Below are 12,418 nucleotides of genomic sequence, written 5' to 3'. Positions count from 1 at the left end.
TCAGCTATAGACTTGTCGAAAGTATAAACCGTGAATGATGAAAAATATTTGATTGTGAAAGGTGAGTTCTTACAATAATCACCATCGACCCAAATTCGATGCAGACTTTACAGATCATATAAATATCAATAAACTCGTTCTCAACAAATTCAAAATCAAATAAACCCAACCATAACTAAACAAAAACATAACAAAACATTTTAAAAGAAGAGATAAAATACACATTCAAAAAGGAGAGACATACAAACAACCAAAAAATTGAATTTTATTGAAAGAAAATTTATAAAAACAAAAGAGAATGAAAAATGAAAGGGTCTACTTAAAATGGACAGGAAATGAGGTAGGCGGCTGGTTTGGAGAATCAGGAGATGATATTATATGTTTAAACCGAAATATGTCTTTTAAAATTTTTAATTAGTTTTATGACCAAAATTCAATTGAATCCCTGTATGAAAACATTTGTAACTTTGAACTTTGAAGAAGTCTAAAGCGACTTCTATTATATATTTTTTTTAAATCTGAGGAAAAGAAAGTAGTTTGTCTGTTTTTTTATCGAAACAGTATTTTTGTAAAATATTTTCGGAACATATTAAAATTTAAAAAAAACTCAAAATGTTGTTTATTGTTATAAATAAACTATAGAGTAAGAAATGGAAAAGGAAAGAGAGATCTCAAAAGTATTATTACTTCTTTTGTGATTGTTTAAGTACAAATGACTAGGCAAAACTTTTATTTATAGTAGAGTTTTATCAACTATACTCAGAAAACTTAATAGGTAAGTTTTCTTAGTCAGATTAACAAAATCTTGATTTTCGTGACAAGATTCCAATATTAAATTAAGTCTTTTTAATAAGTATCGCGAGTCTTCCTTAGTAAGTATTGCGAGTCTTCATTAGTAAGATTTGACAATCATTATTATAACACTCCCTCTTGATTGTCAAATGTGAGTACCTCAAAGATTGATTGCCTCGTTAAAACCTTGTAAGGAAAAACCCGGTGGGATAAAAACCTTGATGAAGGAAAAAGAGTACAGTCTCCCCCTGAATAAAATATCTCACATATTGACATCTTGATGTAATATGTTCTTTAATCTTCGCATGCCGATGTTATTTCGTAACTTTTCAAATATTGATGTCGGTAGTGACTTTGTAAGTATATCCGTCATATTATCACATGATCGAACTTGTTGTACCTCAATATCTCCATTCTCTTATAATTCGTGAGTGTAGAAGAATTTTGGTAAGATGTGTTTTGTTCAATCTCCCATGATATATCTTTCCTTTAACTGTTTAATGCAAGCTGAATTATCTTCAAACAAAATAGTAGGGCCGTCTGTGACATTTGATAATCCACATGAAAGCTGAATATGTTGGATTATGGATCGTAGTCAGACACATTCCCTACTTGCTTCATGGATTGCAAGTAATTCTGCGTGATTTGATGAAGTTACAACGATGGTCTGTTTTGTAGATTTCCAAGAGATAACAGTACCGCAATATGTGAATAAGTAACATGTATGTGATCGTTCAACATGAGGATCTGACAAGTATTTAGCATTTGCATATCCAACCAGCTGTGATTTCGAATTATTTGGAAAGAATAATCCAACATCAATTGTCCCGCGAAGATATCTCAATATATGCTTGATTCCATCCCAATGTCTTTTAGTTGGATCTGAACTGAATCTTGCTAACAGATTCATAGCAAAAGCAATATCAGGTCGTGTATTGTTTGCGGGGTACATAAGTTCGCCAATTGCACTGATATATGAAACTTCTGGTCCAAGTGGATCTTCATCTTCTTTTCTTGGATGAAATAGATCCTTTTCAACTTCAATTGACTGAATCACCATTGGTGTAGTCAGAAGATGAGATTTTTTCATGTAAAATTGATCAATAACTTTTTCAGTGTAGGTTGATTGATGAACAAATATTCCTGAAGATAAGTGTTACACCTGTAAACCTAAACATAACTTTGTCTTTCCAAGATCTTTCATCTCAAACTCATTTTTCAAATAATTAGCAGTATTAGTAATATCTTCAGAAGTACCTACAATATTCAAATCACCCACATATACAACAATAATAATGAAACCAATTTGAGATCTTTTAATAAACACACATGCACATACTTTATCATTAATATACCCATCATTCAATAGGTATTCACTAAGCCTGTTGTACCACATACAACCAGATTGTTTCAGTCTATATATTGATCGTTGTAATTTAACTGAGTATAAATGACGAGTCTTAATCTCATCCAATTTTAATCCTTCAGGGATTTTCATATAGATATCACTAACAAGTGATCCATATATATAGGCTGTCACAACATCAATCAGACGTTTTTCCAATTTTTCTATACAAGCCATACCATAAGAAAACGAAAAGTAACTCCATCCATCACTGTAGAGTAAGTTTCCTGGTAATCAAATCCATGCCTTTGAGAGAATCCCTGGGCTACGAGCCGAGCTTTATATCTTACAATTTCATTTCTCTCATTTCGTTTTCGTACAAACACCCATATGTTCCCAACAGGGACCACACCAGCTGGTGTTCGGACGGCAGGTCCAAATACATGTCTCTTGCGCAAGGATTGCAATTCTTCCTCGATTGCAATTTTCCATTTTGGTCAATCATCTCTTTGTCGACATTCTTTCACATTTCGTGATTCTGGATCAGAGTTCATAATAATATCACATGCCACGGAAAAAGCATATACATTATCAATTTCAATACTCCCACGATCCAATAACTTTCCTGGCACCTTTGCTTTTACGAAAGCATGTGCCACTTTAGGGGCAATATCCTCTTCTAGAGACAATACCACTTCTTGTGGTTTTGTCACTGCCACTTCAGGGGTTTAACCTCTCTCTCTCCTAGTTGACTTGCTAAAGTATAGGGCATTTGGTATATGAACGTGTGTCTCATTCGGTAGAAAAAAATTAGCCTTTTCATAACCTTTGATTATATTAGACGTACCCGAAATTGTCCATACTTGTGAGTTGGTTTTAGTTAACTGAGAAAAATACTTCTGGTTTTGTAGAATTGTGTGAGTAGTCGCACAATCAGCAATACATATGTCTCCCATATTTGCGCTCTTTTGAGAATTAAACTTCAGTTGGCAGAGACTCGTGCTGATAACGTGTTTTAAATAAATTATAAACTATAAAGTAAGAAATGGAGAAGGAAAGAAAGATCCCAAAAATATTATTACTTCTTTTGTGATTGTTAAGTACAAATGACTAGGCAACACTTCTATTTATAGTAGAGTTCACGTTAACAAAATCTTGATTTTCGTGACAAGTTTCCAATATTAAATTAAGTCTTTCCTAATAAGTATCGTGTTTCTTAATAAGTATTGCGAATCTCCTTACTAAGATTTGACAATTATTATAACATTTATTAAATATTTTTCTTAAATTAATATATAATTTTTTTAATTAAATTTGATGCAGAGAGAAAATGGTATTGTTTCACAATCCGATGAACGGCGGACGAACAGACATCACACTCACACGCATGAAACTTCCATGCTCTACAAAACCCTAATCTTTATATATCTTTATTTGTTATTGCAATTTATGGAGCTAAGTCTGAGTATACGAGAGAGAGAGAGAGGGAGAGAGGGAGAGAGGGGGAGGGAGGGAGGGAGGGAGAGAGGGAGGGAGAGAGAGAGAGATGGGTTTGTCATGGACATCAAATCTTCACGTTCTAAGCAGTAAACCTATTATGAGGTACCATGTTCTGTTCCAATTCTTCTTGTTCTTTTTCTTTAATTACATGTTTTATTAGTCTTGAGACTGCTTCCTTCTTTTATCTTTATTTCATCACACATGCTTCAAATTCGTACATATATCCCTGTGTTTGAAATTGTCAAATTCTGTTGTTATGTATATTAATGAAAATGAAGGTGAAGTTATGTAGTATTTTTATGATCTATGCACTAAATCAATTTTTTGTTTAGCATTATTAGCCAGATGAAGGCCCGAGTGGCATAAGAATGATTAAAATGGTAGATGAGCATCCTTTCTAGGCATACCCTGACCTTCACGAGGATTTTATTACCCTTGTACGTTGTAGTCTATTACTCCCTCCGTCTTAACCATTTCTTTACATTTCTAAATTTTTCGAAAACAGCAAAGTTAACAATATAAAATTGACTACATCAACTAATTTTCTCCACTGTACTTTATACAATATTTATTTTGATTGTTCTTACTGCTTTTCTTACTTTTCCCCACTATTTTTCATATTTTCTTAACTTCCGTGCCCAACACAAATGTAAACAAATGGGTGGGAGTGAGACGGAAGGAGTACCATATAATTACAATTTTACTGATATATGTATGTGGATTTTATTGATATATATATCCTATAGTAAACCTCTTGTTCTCATCTTCATAGTTAACTAATGCACAACCTTTTCTACCAACTGTGATATCAGTCATGTCATGTGTTCTGAAAAACCACTCCACAACCCCCACAACTTTTTTCTCTTTTATCTTGCCCTGCAACCATAAAATGGTTACTTCTTTTCCCTGTCATGTACCTTTATATAATCAATAAATCTTGGCATACATACATATTCACTACAAACTCACTACCCCAATTTTAGGACCTATGGGGGCCACCACTCCTCAGTTTGTTTTATGTTTTATTATCTCCTCTGAACTAAGCAGCATGCGGTAAAAACCAATTTTTTTTCACTTTTTCTTCTTGCTTTTCTGTGAGCAGTTTATTAAATTAAAAAGAAAAAAGTTAACCATATCTTATAATTTCATAGTTTTAAGAATGTTATTTAAATTCTTTCTTCACATCACATCAGTTCCTATTCTTATGACGCATCATATAACCTACATATAGACACACAATAATATATAAATTTTGATTATACTCACTATCTATTCTTATATTTTATATATAGTTCATAGTTAAAAATTATAAAATTATAAACATGGTTAACTTTATCTTTTTACTTTAAAAAACTGCTCATAGAAAAGCAAAAGAAAAAATGAAACTAAAATTGGTTGTAACAGCATGCTAAGTTCACAGGAGATAAACGAGTAAAATAAAATAAAAAGTAATGGGTCATTATACTCCTAAAATAGGGGTAGTGAGTTTGTAGTGAATATGTATGTACGCCAATATTTATTCTTAGTATAATTAACCATTAAATGTGTTAGTAATTTCATTAGTATAAGCTTTTAGCATATTTGGAGATGCTCAAAACGTAGGTTCGATGTTGAGCAAAAAATGTTATTAGTGGAGTTTAGGCACACTTACGGCCCGATACGTGGTATAGAGTAGAATATAGGGTAGTAGAATGTAGTTGTGTTTTGTGGACCGTGGTTTTATTAGATGATTGGAAAGATCATACGAAACATCTCTTGAATTACAAGAACACCGAGATTTGTGGTTTGAGATGAATTATCACATTGAGTTACAAGTTGCATGACCTAGATTTGTGGTTGGATTGATGGGGGTGTTATTCTAAGTTCAACATCGAGAAGTCCGGAAAAACTTTCTCAGAAGTAAGCATCTAATAGCTCCCTTGTTATTAGACCATCTTGCAAATGTCCGAACACAAATTCTTGGGGGCTTGATCGAAAGCGGAAATTTCAAGAAATACAAGCACCCATTGAAATTGAAGCACCCAATTAACTTTATTATTATTAGGTCATATGTAATCATCACTAGTTGTACCTCATAATATTTTAGTTATAACAATTAAATCCTTCTGGTTTAGGTATGAGTAAAAATTAATCAAAAGCTGATGCAGAACAAAGAATAAAAATAGTTATGAATTTTATGTTTATGTTTTTTATATATTAATAAGGTGAATTTTACCTTATTATAAAATTTAATTATATAATGAATAGATTATTAATAATTATTATAGGTTTGGTAGTAGCTCAAATAAAAAATCATTGATTAAAGCAACATTTATCTTTTTATTAACGGGGTAGGATTTACCTTAGTTATTAACATCACTTGTGTACATATATACAAAGTATTTGCTTAAAGCTTGTTGCCTAAACATGTAAAATTGTTTTGGGAGTTACTAAAAGATAACATGCTAATGAGATAAATATGGAGACAAAAGTCAATTCCTAGTAGCTCTCCACTTTGATTTTGGGAAAAAATTGTAGCGTGTTTATAGTTAATTGTAATTTGTTAAATTTTTATAACATTTGATGATTGGCAATAGATTATAGCAAATTTAAAGCGCATAGATTATATGGTATCTTAAGAATAATGTTTCAATAATGTTTCAATAATGTTTCAATATTGTTCCCAAGAAAAAGTTATATATTTAAAGTGTGAATAGAACAATACAAGTTAATTCGTAAAAATACTAACCCTAAATACCAAAGCTCGAAACCTGTGGCTCGATAAAAACCCCATCCCAAACTTTGATGAATTATTAAATTATGATTGTTCACTTATTATGAGTTGGGCAAAAATCTTCTCTTTTCAGAAATCCGAGATATACCAATTTTAATTGTGTTCAGAAAAGTAAATATTAGTTCAAGATATGCATGTGTAGACTATCATATAAACAAAATTGCAATGCTCATTTTCCATGCTTCATATCTTCTTATTTATTTTTAACTAATTTATAGGGTCCCTAGATTTATTGAATTTCAAGTTTTAATGTAGACATTTTAATCGTGTATCTCAAAAGAACAAGCTTATATGCCGAGTGGAACAAGTGATTGCTGAGATTCGCGCAGGAACATCCACTTTGAATTTTAAAGAGATTCGATCTCAAAAAATCTAAAAAATTAGAATTTAATTTCCAGACATAAGCACGGGAAAGGTTTTATCGATAATGAACAATTATAATATATAATTCAAATTAGATATAGACTCTTTTCTTATGCTACTCGTTCCATCTTATTTTTCCTTCGTTTGTCTCATCTTCATTCTTTTGGCATATAAATTCTTTTCATTTGCGGTATTTTAGTGGGTCAAAGTATCTACATTTTAGTTTCAGTACCCAACACGTTCATGTTCGAGTGTTTGACATGACGACCAAGATGACCGGAATTGAAGAATAAGAGGAACAAGAGTTTTCCTTATTAATGAGTATATATAAAAGAATTAGAAGATTAGTTTGTAGGTTATTTTTCAAAAGAGGCTAGTAAAATGGGATTGATAAAGTATTATTTAGGTATAAAGTTATTTGTAATTTTTATAATTAATTAATTATATTAGATATATATATATATTAACAGGAATATCTGATTTTTTTCCTTAAGTTAATTATAGTATTGGATAAATTAAGGAGTGCTAATGTCAACAAGTTTTAGATAATTTTATTCTTAATCACATGATTAGAGAGATGATGAATTTTTTGAATTGATGAGTAATTGATAGATAAATCTTAAGATTTATTTGTGCCTCGGCCGATTCTCTCTGTAGGTAGGTTTATATTCTTAATTCTTAACTGTTTCTTAATTTTGGCCTACATCACTGATTGTCTCTACAGATCTTCCAAAAGAAAAATTGGAACTAATTAAGAACATTTTTCTGAAACTAATATTATTCCTCATTCTATTCTTAGCTGCATCTGCGGGTTTTCGAACAATAAGTGTAGTATCTTTTATTCAGTATTCTGTTTGTCACTTGTGTATTGTTTTTTTTCTTTTTTAAACAATACCTAAAAGAAAAGCATTAACCGGAAGACCTATTGTAAACGTAGTTGACACTCTTGCTATATAGACTTTGCATAATAATTTTTGTACACTTAAGTATTGTACATGTTTGAAAATAGTGTCTACAACATAACCTTGAAATATATACATTAACGAAGCAGACACAAATTCAGCAAATCACTAACTTGTTCTTATATTTAGTGTATAAATTAATTTATATAAAAATAAAAGAAATTAAATATTGTAGGTTGTGATTCATTTTACCTTCGATTATGTTTTGTTCGATTCCAATTTTAGGCTTTCTTACACACCCTAAGGTGAAGGGGTATCCCGTTCAAACTGAAGTTGGTCAGTGTCTACAACTTATCACTTTTTGCCTATGCAACAGCCTTGATTGTGACGATTATGGGCGTGGTGTGAAGCAAGGAATTAAAATGTTAGCTTGTATATGTCGTGTGTTATGTTTTTAAAAATAAATTTAGTGAAGATATATAATGAAGTTCATGTACATTTGATAAAAATATTATCTGGAACAATCACAAGTGCGTAAAACTAAAGAGAAAGTTGTTTCTTTCATTTAAATATAGTAGACTGGTATTAGAATTATATATGAAAATCGATTTTTTTTACTTTTTCATATTGCCATTACTTGGCTTACGAGTAGTTCACTTTCAATTAACTCTTGTAAGATTCATCATTCAATTCACATTATTTTCAATTAGAGAATATATTTTAATTTAAGAACTTATACGTCCCTAACGATTCTGTGTGAATATAGGTTTTATCCCTTGTTTTTCCTCTTTTCTACCATAGTCCAACGCAAAATTGGGACATGTTTGGGCTCATAGTAATATTTATTCGTTCGGGTGTTCCATTTAAAATAAATTTTTTCCTAGGAAACAAGCCAAAAGTTATAGGTGGCTGCTACCAACCTAATCTCTCATTCCCTTTTTCTGTTTTATCTTCCGACTCTTTCAACTTTTCAGCTTCTTCGACTCCACTTTCAACATTTGAAGCTCGCGACAGCTGAATCTCACTGTCCTCTCTTGGTAACACGCTAAAATTTGAAATTACTTTCTTATACAATCAGTTTTCAATTAGTTAGACGTCTCTCATATATAAATCCATTCTTTATTGTCTTCGGTTTGTCCGTAAATCATCTCACCGTGTCTCCTTTTCCATATACAGATACATTAACAACATTTGCTTGTACTTTTTCATAATTGAATGTTAAAATCTTTAGTTTCCGTTGCTATTTGTGTTTCCTTTTAACTTAATTGTAATTATCCGTAGATTTGCTTCCTTATATTGTTTGTTATGTAGGGTGAAGTTTAGAATCATGATTGTAAAATTGTCTTTAAATTTGATCTCTCAACTTTGGTCGTTCAATAGATTTTGTTGGTTATTTATGAGTGATGAATACATCGATGTGCCTCAAAGGGGAATGTGGTGTTCGACGAACGCATTCCATACATCGGTCGAAAAAATATTCCTATCAAAAATACTTTTGCATTTTGTGATATTAACATGTGTTTCAGGTTTTTTTGGGTTGGACAGGAAGGCACAACCCATAATTTCCAAATTTTCGTTGAGGCTTTACCCTTTATATAACCCTGATCTAAATTTTCTACATTCGAAAATAAATAGTATCTTGTAGATGTAGGGTATTCAAGTATGAAAGGATTTATGGGTCTGCAGAGAGGAATAAGTGTGTTACCTTGTGATTTTCGTTGGACTCCTGCTAAGCAGGATTTGTCGAAATCAAAAGGAACGTTTCAATTATCTTTATTCATCATGTAGAATGATCACTGAATGAACATTTGGAGTGTGAAAAACTAGATTCAACAGTTCGTCATGTATTTATCTTTTAATTATTTTTCTTCTTTTTAAATGTTGATCTGGATTCTGCTGTGGTTTAGGACATAGATAAATTTCTTGGATGTTATCATTTATCAATTGTTGTAAGCTAGCATCTAGATCTCCACCAATCTTACAGGCAATTAGTGCTTGCAAAATGCAGTACTCTTGACGAATTAAGTTTTCTCAAGTTAGTGTCCCAGTATATCAATCTGCGGAAGTAAAACTAAATCATGCAGTATATGATTATTTGGTCGTAATGCCTCTTTCATGGTTTTGGCAAGTGTGCTGTGATGGAAACCTAACTGAAAAGCAATTCTTTTAAAGACTGTTCTTGTTCTAGGTTCATCTTATTTTATGACTTCGAAAAGTTTCAAATTTACATAGTTCAGTCGTGTAGATTTACTTTAATATAGAGTGTTTGGGCTTAGCTTATATAGCGCCTATAAGTGACAGTATGTTTTATCTTGATACTTATTCATCACTTAGTAGGTGATGAAATTTTCACTGGTTCAGTCTAAAAAAAAAGACATTCCTTTGTTTGCTATGTTGTGATCGTTGTTGTAATGCTAGGGTTTGAAGAAAGAAACCAATTAGACTGATAGTATTATTGAACCTATTCTCTTGAGGTGTCCAATATCTGTGTTTGCATTTTTTTGTTAGCAAGTGTACACCTTAATATATGATTCTTCTCAGAAGCTATTAATTTTATTGAAGTGATAATTGTATCATATTCGAAGAAGTGCCATTATATTTGATTAGTTTCTGAATACAACTACCCTGTATCAGTTAATGTGACGTGTAGTTTTATAGATCAATTGTACTTGCAGATTGAACTGTGTCAAAAATGGCAACAATGACAGAGCTGCCCTATGAGCTCCTCTGTTACATTATCATTTTGTTGGTGCAGTCGCCAGGCGGAGCGGCTGATTTTGCAAGGATCGTTTCTGTGTAAGACGTTGAATTCTAAGCCTTCTAAATATAAAGTATATGTATATTGATGTGAATATGTTATATGGCTCCACCATTGTCTTATTCTACTTATTATGCCATTATTTTTATGGGTTTTTTTCCTCCTTTCTGATTGGTTTCCAGATTTCAGTAAAATGCCTAAGAATCTAGTTTTTTAAGTTTGGTACTTTTCAGCTGGTATAAAAGTTCGGTATTTGTATGCTAAACACATTATTAGAATAGTTGTGTGTTGGTAAATTTTTGAGAAATGCTATAACAAAAAATTTAAGAGTTTACCTTATTTATTGATTAATATGTATATAAGAATTCATACAGATTAGGGAATTAAACCACCCTTTACTGCTGGATCATATTAGCTCAGCTAAGCAAATAGACTCTTTTCACTTTTGCCCCTTCTGTTGTGTATCTTACTGGGTTTTCTTCCCGGTAGGTACTCTCTGGTTAACGGGGTTTTTTTGTAATTGTGAATTTGTTAATGGTTGAATGCAGACATTTCTAAGAAGTTATTTATCGATATTTCTAGTTAGAATGGAAACATCATGTACATTTACAGTCTACCAGTCAACTTTGACAAGGTCTCTAAATCGTCTTGGTAAATCTTTATTGCAGTTGCAGAAACTTTATTTTGTTCACGCAAGATGAACGTATCCTTAAGGCTATCAACTTTGATATAAAGATGGAACTTAAGAATTTTAAACGGTATCAGCACATAGACAGTCTTCTAGTGAAATGTTCTGAAGCTCGAAATGTAGCTGCTCAGTTTTTGCTAGGGAAGGTAACTTATTTATTTAATCTTGTTTTTGTTCTCTAGGTGGGAATCATTCTGCAACAGGAATAATATGATTTCTAAAACACCTTTTTTATTTGATGTTCCTTCACTCAGAAACTTATAAACAAATTTTATACTAACCTACTTGGGAGTTAGGAGCATGACTTTTGTTACTCCTACACAGGTAATACTGGTGAGCTCTTCTCAGCTATTACTTGTTGACTGGCAGAAAGTAGAACATGATTTCCATCCTTGTGATTCCGCAACACTAAGTGAGCTTCGTTGTATTCTTGCCACAAATGTTCCCACTCAGGACCATGAAGTTGGCTCTTTTATGGAGTACTTTTTACCTGAACAAGAATCTGATAGTGAAGTCTCAGAGACAAGATTGGTTCACTACCAGCTTGTTAAGGTGTTCTTGATTCATGGCAGCTATCATGACTTGGCTGAAATGTCTGTTTTCTTAAAGAGTTATATACAGTTCTTCACCAGTGTTACCGACGAAGACGGCCCCCTCCTCCAAAGCATCAAAGCTCTTGTTTCTGAAGCTGATAATTTCAGACGTGTTGAGAAGCGGTACATGTTATTCAGCCGCCGTATTTCAGGTTGTGAATGCATATCGAATGCTCTTAATAGGAATATTGGTATTATGAAAAGATTTTTCGAAGTATCCAGAGCCCAGACAGTTCGCATCTTTGAACAAAATTTGGGATAGGCATGTTATGCAAAACTTGTAAACATATTATGGGTCACAAAAGGCTCCGGATTAATTAGACGGTTGTTTTTTTCATTGTGTATTTTCCTAAGAAATTTAAGTCAGTTCTAGGTTGTTTGAACTAGTTTTACTTGGATTGAATGACTATTTGATACATTATTTAGTGCTTTTAAATTTTACTTACAAGCATCATGTTTCTTCTAAAAGACGGTTCTTAATAGTATAACATTTCTATTGCCAATTCGTTTCTTATTTAGCACTATGTTTGCTTCGTGAATTGAAAAACAAAAACTAGTGAATGTAATGTTGTATCGAAATGGAAGACAGACTTATTATACCGGAGATCGAGCACTAAAATTTTACAAAATTTATATAGAAAATGTTCCTCAATATTCCTGTTTGATAATCTATAGCTATCATATTTTGGTAAAAACTTTGACCT

General features: G+C 32.0%; 2 protein-coding genes across 3 annotated transcripts; one reads left to right on the top strand and one right to left on the bottom strand.

The window, feature by feature from the left end:
* Positions 1 to 1,387: 1,387 nt before the first annotated feature.
* Positions 1,388 to 1,852, bottom strand: LOC141718320 (secreted RxLR effector protein 161-like). Its single transcript, XM_074520704.1, has one exon. It carries the CDS (start codon positions 1,850 to 1,852, stop codon positions 1,388 to 1,390), a length of 465 nt encoding a protein of 154 aa, XP_074376805.1.
* A 1,788-nt stretch (positions 1,853 to 3,640) lies between these two features.
* Positions 3,641 to 12,157, top strand: LOC141716658 (uncharacterized). Of its 2 annotated transcripts, none has more exons than XM_074518854.1 (4): positions 3,641 to 3,739; positions 10,351 to 10,471; positions 11,102 to 11,267; positions 11,446 to 12,157. In XM_074518854.1, exons 2-4 carry the CDS (start codon positions 10,368 to 10,370, stop codon positions 11,974 to 11,976), a joined length of 801 nt encoding a protein of 266 aa, XP_074374955.1. In that variant the 5' UTR covers positions 3,641 to 3,739; positions 10,351 to 10,367; the 3' UTR covers positions 11,977 to 12,157. The 2 variants fall into 2 exon arrangements, with proteins under 2 accessions (XP_074374955.1, XP_074374956.1); XM_074518855.1 differs by lacking the exon at positions 3,641 to 3,739 and adding an exon at positions 8,480 to 8,712.
* Positions 12,158 to 12,418: the final 261 nt, after the last annotated feature.

This window comes from Apium graveolens, chromosome 4, assembly GCF_009905375.1.
Source record: "Apium graveolens cultivar Ventura chromosome 4, ASM990537v1, whole genome shotgun sequence".
In the NCBI taxonomy this organism is placed as follows: domain Eukaryota; kingdom Viridiplantae; phylum Streptophyta; class Magnoliopsida; order Apiales; family Apiaceae; genus Apium; species Apium graveolens.
This window is presented reverse-complemented; position numbering and strand designations above follow the sequence as displayed.

Coding starts and splice junctions, on each gene's coding strand:
- LOC141716658 (XM_074518854.1), top strand. CDS start 10,368: ATGGCAACAATGACAGAGCTGCCCTATGAGCTCCTCTGTTACATTATC. Junction 10,472..11,101: donor TTTGCAAGGATCGTTTCTGT/GTAAGACGTTGA, acceptor TCTTTATTGCAG/TTGCAGAAACTTTATTTTGT. Junction 11,268..11,445: donor CTCAGTTTTTGCTAGGGAAG/GTAACTTATTTA, acceptor ACTCCTACACAG/GTAATACTGGTGAGCTCTTC.
- LOC141718320 (XM_074520704.1), bottom strand. CDS start 1,852: ATGGTGATTCAGTCAATTGAAGTTGAAAAGGATCTATTTCATCCAAGA.